Source organism: Pelodiscus sinensis, chromosome 11 (genome assembly GCF_049634645.1).
Source record: "Pelodiscus sinensis isolate JC-2024 chromosome 11, ASM4963464v1, whole genome shotgun sequence".
Lineage (NCBI taxonomy): Eukaryota > Metazoa > Chordata > Testudines > Trionychidae > Pelodiscus > Pelodiscus sinensis.
Window position 1 is genome coordinate 6,552,880 of NC_134721.1, and position 12,753 is coordinate 6,565,632.

A 12,753-nucleotide genomic window follows, 5' to 3' on the forward strand; every position below is an offset into this window, starting at 1 on the left:
ATACATATTCTTTTAAGCCTAGTCTACACTGCCTCCCACCCTGCCGTTGATCTAAAGGCCGGCAGAAGCTGCTCTCCCATCAACTCCAGCTACTTTTCTCGTCCTGGTGGAGTAGCAGAGTCGATGGCAGAGCACTCGGAGGTCGACTTATTGCATCTAAGCAGGTGAGATAAATCAACCACCAGTAAGTAGATCAATTGATGCAGCATCAATCCACCTTATAATGGAGACAAGCCCTTCATTAGAAACAACAAAAAACTTTGACAGCAAAGCATGTGCTGCATCTAAGTTTCTCAGCCTCTTCACATTTTACAGGACAGTGAACAAAAATGATGCGTTATTCACTACAAAAGTCATTGCTAAATTCCAACTGTAAATTCAAAATTAACCGAAGACTTAGTTGAACTGACCAATCAGATTTTGTGTAAATGGTGAAAAGATTACTCATCAACAAATATGAAGCAGTGGATTAATATGTGCGATTATGTGTGATTACTTCATCAATAAAATTTAAACAGAACTCGAGCCACATAAAAATCTTCTCCATACAAATGACACTCCTAGGCTAAAACAATGAGTAAATTCAATTAAGATGAGTTAATACAATTGTTGGGCAAGTCACTGTCTTGTTTAAAAAGAAACATGAGCATAATTTCAGAATCCCCAGGAGATTAGAAACTCTCAGAACTCTTCACTGTACAACTGCACACTGAGTAACAGGTGTAACTGAGGAGTTATTTTGCTTTTGAAAATAAAGGGCCAAAGTCTGCACTCAGTAAGACCAGGGTAATTCAGAGTAGCTTCAAATAATCTCATATAAAACAGGTAGCATGACAATAGCTCACAAATGCATAATGAGAAACCCAAAAATGAAAAATAGTTCTACTTCAGTACAAACTGAATGGCCTCCACAAAATATCAGCAATCATTTTCTTTCCTGGTAGATATCCAAGACAGCTGTCACCATAAGTATTATATATATACACAATGTATACAACTGTTCAGATACCTAGAAGTCCCAATGGCAAAAGTATCAATGTTCTCTCTCTAGTTACATAGCCTTAACAGTGATCTGGCCTTTTTGAAGTAAAGATGTATTTAGGTTCTTCTGCATTCTGGTTAAGCGTTACACTATAAAAACTTCAGCTGAACTTTTCTAAGCTGAATACCTGAATGTAGGCACCTAGACCATATTTGCACATGCCAATAAGTGGTCTGATTTGCAGAAATGATGAAAAGAGCTTGTGGGTGTCCAACACTTTTGAAAATCAGGCCATTTATTGAGGTGCCTGAATATGGATCAGGTACCTAAGTTTAGCACCCAAGTTAGAAAATTTGGCCTTCATCTGCACCAGATCATAGTGTTTACAAAAATCCCTCTCACCCTTTTTCATCCAGGATTAAAACTATAGCTACATGAAGAGGGAGCAATTCAGATAATAAGTAAAACCCTTCTCAGCCTAAGTACACCTCAAATAGAGAACTTACACAGCAATTTTTTCTTTCTCTGTCCTCTCTTCAATTTTCATTTTGAATGAGGGAGAAACATGAGATCAGTCAAGTAACTTAACACTGTGAGGGAAAAAAGCGCAAGAGGCAATTTCAAATGTATATGGTGGGAAGGCCTGTGCCATTAAACTAGAAGAAAAAAAAAAATATAAAAAAAAAAAAAAAAAAACGAGCATACCACTAACAGCTTAAAAAAAAAAAATCAGTGAGCTCAAAACCATATGGCCTAGTCAGATTACCGCTCTCCCCTTCATGCAGTGCAAAGTCTCTCAACTAAACTATCCCTTCCCAAACTTATTCTCCTTTGCCTTTATAGTGTTGTGTCATTTTTACAACAGTTACTTCTGTTATCCTTAACACCTTCACAGTCCGACGTGTAGGAAATGCCGCTGACCACTCTGTGGGAACTCAGGAGAGTTCTTAAATCAACACAAAGATAGACTGTGTGCTCCCTTTTTCCAAAACCAGTCCCGTGACAATACAGAAAAAAAAAAGCAATAAGCACATGGACTAAAAGGAATCTATTGTTAACTAAGTAAGTTTTCTTCCGGGCCTTAAGTGGTTATACAACCATCAACTGAAATGTCTCAGATTCCCAAATACTACAAAGTATTGGACCAACTTCTATTGGTGAGAGAGACAAGCTTCTGGGGGTGGGAGAAGTCATGGATCTCTAACAGAAGTTGGTCCAATAAAACACATTACCTACACATCGTGTCTCTCTAAATCCTGGGATGGCTACAGCTACCATGCTGCACCCAACTACAATGACTAGATAAGAAAAAAGGGGCTTCGGTCAAGGGCTGACAACAATTTCTACGATTATTATTATTCGTCACTGGCATGAAGTGTCAGCGTAGCACTAAGACACTGACCCTGCCATTAGGCATGTGCTGACCCTCACGCCTCAACTTCAAGGGAGCCACCAAACGGGTAACTGCTTAGAGATTCGGGGCCTGAAGAGGTGGGGGAGCTAGGACCGAACTGGGAAGTGTAAAGGGCTTGATCCTGTGATGACTGACTGCCTAAGGAGGTCCCCAAACCCTCGACTGCTAGTGAGCTCTCAAGGAGGTACTCAGCATCTTGGCAGGATCGGGCCCGATCCTGCTCCCGCTCAAGTCTGAGGCCAAACTCCCCCTTGACTGCGAGGGTGCAGAAGGTTTGAAGGGAAAAGCAGCACCCATGAATTCATCACCTGCAGACAGGGCAAAAGAGCAGGAAACTGGGGGAAGGGAGGGAGACAAGTCAGACTCTGCAGAAAGAGAGAAAGTTATCAGAGGGGGAGCGGTGTTAGTCTGTAACTTAAAAAAAACACAAGGAGTGGTCCTGTGGCACCTTGGAGATTAACATGCATAAAACAGAGCAGCATAGGTGTTGGCGGGCACAACCCACGTGGGCTTTGCCCACGCAAGCCCATGCGGCTATATCTGTGTCCTGGCTAGTCTCTAGGGTGCTACAGGACCCCATGGACAATTATGACGCCCCCTCCCCTTGGCCACACAAGAAAAGCACCAGGAAAGCTTGGGAGGGGGACCCGCCCCCCACCAGGGAGCGCCCCAGACTTACACGTAGACGGGCCAGGTGGGGAGGTCCCGGGGCACCTCCGTCAGCCCCAGCTGGCTGCAGTCCAGCAGCTGCCCGGTGCAAGTGCAGCGGGAGGCGCAGCGCAGCTCGGCCCCGGCCGCGGGGGCCAGCAGGGCAAGCAGCAGGACAGTCACACAAGGCGAGGGCAGCCGCGGGGGCCCCATCCTTCCCGCGCCCGGCCGCGCCATCTTGTCTCCGGCCCCGGGGGCCCCGGCACGGCAGAAAGCAACGCGGCGGTCAGGCCAGTCCCGGGGGGGCAGGCGGAGCGCGTCCCGCGAACCGGACTCCCGCGGCGCCGGCCCGCTGCTCTAGGCGCCCCGCGCCACCAGTTGCACCATCGCAGACGCTGCACAAGTCCTGCCGGGGTCCGGCGTGATCCGCACTCGCTGGGGCCGGGGGCCCACCCGCTGCGACGGCTGCTGGGGAAGGGAGGCGGCCGGGCACGGGGGCACCCCCCGCCTGGAGTCACTGCAACCCCCGGGGCGCCCCCGGGACGGCTCCCGTCAGCGCCCTCCTCGCCCCGGAGCGCTGGCTTCGCCCCACGAGCGTCCGGTGCGGAGCTCCAGGCACCTCCGCCGGCAAAAGAATCGTCGGGCCACGGCACCAGCCCCGCGGGTCGGCCAGAGCCCAGCGCCCTGCTGCGGCCGAGCCTCGTCCCCCTCTCGCCGCCGGGCTCAGTCCCGCTGCCGCTCAGCCGCCGCCGGGGGCTGCATCGCCGCCTGCCCTGCCCGTGCGGGGGCGACCCGCGCGCTCCTCCTCCGCTGCCCGAGCGCCTCCTCCGCCGAGCGCCTGCAGCTTTCCCCGCGTGCGCTCCCGGGACCCGCGCTGCCTCGCCGCGAGCCTCCCCTGGGCCGCCGCGATCGCTTTCCAGCGCCGCGAGCGCCTCTCAAACCCACGTTGGAGGCATTGCAACATGCCCCCCCTCTCCGCCGCTCCCATTGGCCGCCCGGCGTTCTAGAGCGCGCCCGCGCGCCGCTGGATTGGACAGCCGGCCCCCCGGTTTGGATACACAGCGTTCCATTGATGTTGGCAGCCCGTCAATCAGAGGTGAGAGGTCCCGCCTCCCTTTCCCACCCAAGGTGTGAAAGCTGGACTGGAGACTCCCACCACTACCACCGCCTCTTAAAGGGGCAGCTGAGATAAAGGGAGAGCCAGATTTTCTTTCTTTCTTTCTTGACACATTCTCACTACTCAAGAAACATGAAAGCGAACCAGCCTCCCAACTTACTGTGGTTTTGCAAAGCCCAACCTCAAACCAACTAGGTTTCTCAAAAACATGGTTGTGACTATTTTCTTCCACTATTTGATCTGAGGAAGTGGGTCTGGCCCACGAAAGCTCATCACCTAATAAACCATCTTGTTAGTCTTTAAAGTGCTACATAGTCCTGTTTTTTTGTTTCAGCTATACCAGACTAACACGGCTACATTTCTATCACGGCATCCTTAGTTCCTCTCCTGTATAATATAATGAATATAAAGTCTTAGAATGAATTAAACATACTATATATTTTGCATATATATAAGCTATTTTAGCATAGGTATAAAAAATACCTGGCAAATATGGGTAAGTTTTTTATTCCCCATTCTACGGAGAAGAGCAAAGAACTATCTGTTTCCTAAACCAATGTTCACTGAACTTTAAAGACAAGCTCATCTAATAAAGTGAGTTTACCTACAAAAACTCATGATACTATCCCCACTATAAGTCTCCCCAGTATACATCTGTTCCCCACTAAAGTCGTTGATGCTTTTAGGAGCTCATGCGTTACTTAAAAGTCCTCCTATACCTCACTCTTAAGTTGCACACAAAAAATTTCAAAAAACCCACCAATTTGTGCAAATGGAACTTAACTGCAGGGGAAAAAATCCCCACTTTAAGTTGTTTCACTATAAGTTTTTCTGAATGTATCTTGGACTTACAGCGAGGGCGGACATATGTATATGTTAGTCTCGTAGGGTATGTCTACGCAGAAACATTATTTCGAAATAACTTAGTCCGCATCTACACAGCAGGCTGCTATTTCGAAATAATGTTGAAATACTGTCAAGCTGGACGACTTCTTACACCGACTCCTGTAACCCTCATTGTACGAGGAGTAAGGGAAGTCGGAGGAAGAGTGCTCTATTTTGAAATAAGTGCTGTGTAGACGCTCCCAATTTTGAAATAAGCTATTTTGAGTTAAGCCCTGCTGTCTAGACGAACCCTAAAGTGCCACAGGACTTCTAGTTTTTAAAGTTCCAGACTAACACGGCTACCCCTCAGAGACTTTTTGAAGACAATACTTGGAGATGCTTTAGCATGTGTATTTTTGCTATACCTAGTATATGCATATAGGTAATAGTAAAATCAATAATAAGAAGTGCTCGGAATTCCTTGTCAGGCACTGAACTATTTTACAAAGGGCTGTAAAAACAGACTGAAAAGATGGCCCAGTCCTGAGAGTGTATGCTCTGGGTATAAGGCAAGAGAAGCCAGCTGGATACAGACAGAAAGGGAGCCCATGCCTAATGCGTAACATGTGACAAAGAGCCTGCATTCCAAACTCAGTCAAATCAGGACCCATTAGACAGTGGTTACACAAATGTTACAAAAGTGCTGATAAATGCAGCAATACACTTCTACACATGCATTTAGGGCCTGATCCAAAGCTCATTGAAGTCAGCAGAAAAACAACAAATAGTCTTGCCTTAGTAGGCTTTGGATCAGGCTCATACACTGGGATCAGTTGGAAGGCAGCTCTCTGCCTTCTCAACACAGCAGGTGAGGCAGGTACACTAGAACGACTTACATTGGCCCAGATCCTGCAACTAGAGCTGTGTGAAGAGATGGATTTATCTTTAGGGAGAGGAGCAGCTAATATGGGTCTGACCCTGCTTCCATTGACTTCCATGCCTCAGTCCTGCAACCAAATCTGTATGGCAGGGGTGGGGAACCTAAGGACCAGGGGCCAGATGTATGTGCCCCTCTCTCCCTCCCCCCCCCCCCAGCTTGCTTGGATGTGGCCCCTGAGGCTCAGGGCTCCCCCTCTGCATTTGGGAGCATGCACTGGTACTCCAGCCCCATCCTGGGGGGCTGGAGCACACAAAATCACTTAGCCTGGACCCACCTAGGCTCTGCTGTGCAAGAAAAATGCAGGGAATGTCTTTCTGCTTCTCAGTCAGGGGCCACGTAGTGAGGGTTTGGGGTTTTGTTGGTTTATGTTTTCTGGTTTGGGGGTGTTTTTTCTTCTCACTTGCATGCAGCCTCTGATTGATTTTTCTGTGGGTCAGCATCCTTCCTGGCCCAAAAAAGGTTCCCCACCCCTGCTGTGGTTGAAGCCCCTTGAACATGCTCTGAGTCAATGACAGCATTGCAGGCACTCCATCAATTTAATTGGATTGGGCACTATTCCGAAATAAAGTTTAAATGGCCTGTTTATCTTCTAAGAGACACCTGTTATGTTTTTTACATAAAGTAGGGGCACATTTCTTTATCCAGATTTGTTCCTAAAGGTTGCCACGGCCACATAAAAATGCTGCCACTTGAAATGTTGCTGTTTCAGCGTCAACGTTTTTTGATGAAACAGCAGGTCTGCGGGAAAAGAATTTGTGCGTGGTGGCAAATCTGCTAACAGCCCCGTTCAACAAAATAGCCGAACTCTCCAGCTTTGGTCACAGGCACTGACACTACAGATTTTGTGGTTTGCTTGCCATGAAGTGCAAAGCACATGAGTCAAAATCTGAAAATCTCACTCTACCGTGTCAGTAGAAAGGGGAGCCGGTGTTTTGGCACTGCCCCCAGTCTAGTGAGGAACATGAAGTCATGTCTACTCTCTATACCCATTTATGGAAGTTTGCCCAAACTGACAACATCTTGCTGATTGGTCTGAGAGTACTTGGAGAGAATAGTCATGTCAACACTCAAGGGAGGATTATATGAGGCTAAATGACAACACACTAACAGCTGATAGACTCAAAGGAAAACATACACTTTTCTCACTTAGACATGTCTGTGCTTTGCTAACATAGGCTTGATGGCTTATAGGTGCAATGTCAAGCTACTCCATTCTGTGTCAAGACATTGGTTACCCGTCAAGCAATCTCTGTTATTTTACCTATGGCTCACACACAGTCATCGCTGCTACCTGTCCAAAAACAACAGCAAATTCTCTGGTTTTGTCCTTGTGAAAAGGTGCTACATTGTATACCTGCTCAGTTGGAATGAGGAACCTTTGGCTGTGAACCATGGGCGATTGTTTTCTTTGTGGGCAGGATTCCATCATCTTTATCTGCCCTAGTTGTACAGCCTACACATGCAATTTCTCCATGTAGCCCATGGAACTGAAACAATGGGGCATTGTGCAGTTGTCACATTTCTGCTCTATAGGTTAGAAGATTCAGGTAGAGCACTTTAAACCGTCATTCCTAGGAATGTGATAGAAATGTAGCCGTGTTAGTCTGGTGTAGCTGAAACAAAATACAGGACTATGTAGCACTTTAAAGACTAACAAGATGGTTTATTCCTAGGAATGAACCAGCATGGGCTTTTGTGAACTTTTTTTTTTTAATTTGTACTCACATAAATTCACCATTTTGCACAACACTCGGATCCTCTGAAGAAGTGGGATGGGCCCACGAAAGCTCAGGATACCATCTACATGTTTTGTTAGTCTATAAAGTGTTAACAGACTATTTGTTGTTTTTTAAGTTTTTCCTGGTGCAGACTAACGCGGCTACCCCCTGAAGCTTTTGTTCATTTGTTAGTAGAGTTGCTGCATATTCGGACACGAGGGGTCTGATTTTCACAGGTGCTCAGCACGGGCATCTCTCACGGATTTTAGCTGGAGCTGTGAGTTCTTGACACTTCTGAAAATCACGCCCTCCGGAAACATTCACACTGATTTGAGTGGTGCGAGAAGAGGAACTTGGTACACTATAATAAGTAAATACATAAATAATAAACCCCTTGTGGTTATTTTTCTTAACTTTCAAAATGAATTTTCCACTTTTCAGGTTTACTTTTCACACATGACAGGGGCAAACATGAACATACCTTCCTTCAGCACCAGTGTTCATGAGTCAGAGTGATGGGAAAACGGACACAACATTTCTTATAAAATGTAGTCCTTGTGACAGCTAATAACAGATCTTACAGACTCCCAGTTTCCTTGGCATTTAATGCTGCACCATTAAAGTCAATGGCACTTCAATGGGTGCAGGATCATTCCTCTTGTTTTACCCACATTCACGTATGAAGGAGGAACACTTGGACCCACTGGAATTTTTATGACCTCAAGGGAAGGGTCAAGGCACTTTGTTGCCGTGTATATACGGGGCAGTGCCAGTAAAGGGGATTGTTGCTGTTCCATGGAGGAAAATCTGTTCTCTGCTCTTGAAAGGCTGCTGCTGCAGTAACAGCCTGAAGCACTGGGTACTTTATAGATGTTTTTACGCCAACTCTTAAAGTATCAAGGACTTGGCCTGACAGAGGTTGTATTTTCCCTTTCAGGTGCCACGAAGTATCTCTTGCTTTGGGAAAAGAATTGTAGGGCCGGGATCTGCCCCAGCTCTACTTGTGGGACTAGGAATTATCACAGCTGTAACTTCTTTTGCGTAATGGAGAATTGCCATGGTCCCTGTGTATTGAAGGCAGACTCGGTCATGTCCTCCTATCTACCACTTGTATCGGAAATATTAAACATAATGACAAACCTGGACCCCTTTCCCTAGATCTCAATCAATATGGCTAGCCTTAGACAATCTTAGAAAGGGGGAGATCACCTATTTGGGCTTTATGGAGAAAGTAGCTACAGCAGGATGGAACTGATGTCACAAACTGTCTATTTTTATTCGTATCGCAGTAGCTCCAGAATCTCAAGTGAGATCAGAGCCCTTGGTGCAAAACAGACATCTAGTAAAAGATGTTCCCTCTCAAATGTCTTAGAGACAAAAGGCAGGGGAAAGGAAGCATTATAATCTATTCTTTAAAGGAGAAGAACCAAGGCACTGACATTAAAGGCTGGATTTTTCCCCCAGATGTTTTGAGCACTGCAACATCCATTAATTTTTTAACACAAGACCTCAATATACTTACCTACAGATCTTGAGACATGAACACAGATCTGGTGAGTCCTCCCACAATGCCTGAGCCTCTAGGCCACACTTCTTCCACAAAGTAGGACTGTAGTGATGCCAGTCAATGCTATCCATTGCTGGCATGTGGGCACATGTCTGAGGTAGTTCTCTGGTGTTTGGAAGATGAGGCCAGCAGCGAGTCATTTTTCTTCTTCTCCTGCCTTTTTGTTTCCCTATTTTCTTGTTTCTTAATTCTGCCTGTTGCATTTCTCCACGTGTCCAAGTGCATTTTATCTGACAGCCCACTCAGGGCACTGAGAAATGGACCGAAATCTGCATTTCAGATACCAGCCGAAACCCTTGCTCTCCTGGGAGTGATGTCCTTTGTTTTACCATACTCCTGTTACACCACTAATAAATGTTTCTCTCCGTTGTTGCGCTGTATCAAATCAACAACAATAGATAGAGCTTGGAAGGGGTCCCCAAGCAGATGTTTGAATACACTTCCAAAGTATTACAATGGTATATTCTTGTAAGTGGCAGCAGTTTCTTCTACTCCAAACTCCAGCTCGCTGTAACCATAAGGTGTCTGTCTTGCTCATTTTTGGCAGGGGGCATATGCACATGAATATACAATTAATAGCCCTAAACGCCAATGCAGATCTATGGAAGAGTTTATCCTCAGAATCTGGTGGGGAGGTAGAATGCAGGAGGAAATGTTTGCCTTCCTGCTGGCTGCATGTTCTCTATGTAGTAACCACACTTGTGTCCAGTACAGGACATTTCCCACATCTTCTGCGAATGGCGAAATTAATGAATACTGGGAGCTGTGACCCCTTGTCCCCACAGCGAACTCCCCACAGTTCCCAAACTCACCACGAGGGCTGGCAGTGGAGAGGAACTCACCATGGCTCCTGGCAGCTGTGGTGAGTTCTCCGTGGCTCCCAGCCTCTCACCCCCCACCCAGGCCACAGGAGATCCACAAATCTGTGGAGCCATGAATAGCAATTCCATGAATCACAAGGCTCTCCCGTATTCTGTAATTCTATGGTATTTCTGACCACCCCTCTGGACTCTATGCAGCTTCACAGGCTTAAATGTATGTACACCTGAAAAGAGAAAGATACAGACCCTCGTGCTAATGTACTGGAGCATACTCTTAGAGTGCAATACAACACGCACACACACAACATTTTTACACATATAACATTTTGCAAAGACTCTGTCGAGCATTGCAGAATATCAGCTGATCCTTCTTGACAGGTTTATCGCCCCGTTGTGATACAGGGAAAGGCCATTAAAACTGAGTAATGAATACTCGTGTGCACTGCTGTTAGTGGTACACACAGCTAACACAGACCCTCCCTCAAACAGCTGTTGAGCTTGTGTGGTGTGTCCCTCCCAGCCCCACAGCAACCGGGTTGTAGAGCCAAAAAAAAAATAAAAATCCTGTTTTCATGATCACGTTTGAATAAATATAAATCGTTCCAGTCCTGTACATGCCTATGGGGCGCTGCATGGGATCCAAAGGCAGCATGAGAGGGGCTGTATTTGTCAACTGAGGGGCAGCCTCTGCCCCCTTTGGGATAAGTTACTGAGAACACTTTCAGTGGGAGAACTAATGGCTAGAGTTCTTTGGTCCCCCTGCCATCCTCCTTAGAGGACACCCAGAGGAGGTGAAATGGAGGTGAGATGGGTCCCTTGATTAAAATACTGGCAGAGGAACTGTTTGGTGGTGTATCGCTCCTAGCTTCATTCTAAAAGCCATCCCAGGAGAGAAGGAAAGGGGCTGGCGGTGGGATCCATTGGGTAGCTGTTCCTCCCTCCCTTCAAAGAAACAATGGTTTTGAGGAGGTGAAAGTGACATGGAGACTAGCAATCTCTTGCAAACCAGGCTGCTCCCTGGGAGTGGAAGATGGTTCCCAAGTCTCCTGCACTGAGCTATGTTTTGTAGCCCATGGAACTGGACCACAAGCAAGTCCTACCCTGTGCACAGGACCATAGTCTGAAGTAACTCTTGCCATTACCCAGGTGGGGTAGGTAGGTTGGATGACCTTGAAAATGGGATTATTAGGATGCTGGGGTAAGGAGGTGTTATTGAGTCCTTCTCTTAACACAAGAACAGGGAGGTCACCAACAATTTTCTCTCTAATCTTTTCCATCCATGTGCAGATTTTTTCATCCATGTGCAGAATAAAATTTTAGGTGCACCAATGCATGTGCGACTGTGCACCACAAATAGATACACACAGCCTAGCTGTGGGCATTCTGCTAAGCAGCTGGGCAGCATTTGAATATCTCCTGAGCCATCACTCAAGCACTCAGCTGACAGGGAACACTTCACTTGGCCTTCAAAACATCCTCTGGCAAGGAGTTCCACAGGTTGACTGTGCATTGTGTGAAGAAATACTTCCTTTTGAGTGTTGTAAATCTGCTGCCTATTAATTTCATTTGGGCTTCGTCTACACTGCTGGTTTTGCCGGCAGTGAGTATGCAAATGAGGCACAAATTAGCATATCCCCGTATCTCATTTGCATAATTTATGCATGCCGTTTTTGCTCAAAGGGTTTTTGTGGAAAAAAAGTAGTGAGACTTTTTTTTGGGTGCAAAAACCCTGTTTTCTGCAAGATCCTTATGCCTCTCCAGGAGAGGCAAAAATGGTGTGCATAAACTATGCAAATGAGGTATGGCGATATGCTAATCTGCACCTCATTGGCTTACTCACTGCTGGCAAAACTGGCAGTGTAGATGAAGCCCAAATGAAATTAATAGGCAGCAGATTTACAACATTCAAAAGGAAGTATTTCTTCACACAATACACAGTCAACCTGTGGAACTCCTTGCCAGAGGATGTTTTGAAGGCCAAGACTGTAATAGAGTTTAAAAAAGAACTAGATAAATTCATGGAGAATATGTCCATTAATGGCTATTAGCCAGGATGGGCAAGAATAATGCAGGAAGCTGGGAATGAGTGTTAGGGAGACAGATCACTTGATGATTACTTGTTCTGTTCATTCTCTCTAAGGCTCCTAACATTGGCCATTGTTGGATGCTACTGGGCTAGATGGAGAACTGGTCTTACCCATTGTGGCCATTCTGATGTAGGGTGCTCATTGGTACACTAATTGAACAAGGCTTTGACTGCTAACATCCTTAAAACTTGCCTGTGTGGAGATCTGAGCCTTGTTTTAGAGATGGGGAAACTGAGTCACTGAGCGGTGACGTGACTTGCCCTGTGTGTGTCACAGTCAGAGGAAGATCTCAAGAGTACTTGGCTTCTAATTGTGTTTTCAATCCTGTGCCTCTCCCTAGATCAAGCTGACTCTAGGAGCTTCAGACACACCACTCACTGCTACAGAGCGAGGGCTTTTTGTTTTCAGGCTTTGATGCCAAGCTGACCTTTCATTGCAGACACTGCATATATTGTGCAGACTAGCCCCTAAATCTCTCTGGGAGGAATCAATAGGCATTATTTCTAGACAGGGGCTTTTGTTTAGATAAAACCTTGTTGGCTAGGCTTTTGTTATGCAAACCAAAGCAGGGGTAGGTCCGGTTTCATGCAAAAAGGAGTGCTGGAGAAAAAGGGGGAGGGAGCCAGATTTGGGT

General features: G+C 46.4%; 1 protein-coding gene across 1 annotated transcript in view; it reads right to left on the reverse strand.

Annotated features, from left to right (window-relative positions):
• LRIG1 (leucine rich repeats and immunoglobulin like domains 1) overlaps positions 1-4,001 on the reverse strand; it is a 148,090-nt gene extending 144,089 nt beyond the window's left edge. The window contains exon 1 of the mRNA XM_006120052.2: positions 3,076-4,001. Coding sequence (XP_006120114.2) covers positions 3,076-3,281 — 206 coding nt within the window. The 5' untranslated portion in view covers positions 3,282-4,001. The remainder of the gene's footprint in view (positions 1-3,075) is intronic.
• Between the last annotated feature and the right edge of the window lie 8,752 nt (positions 4,002-12,753).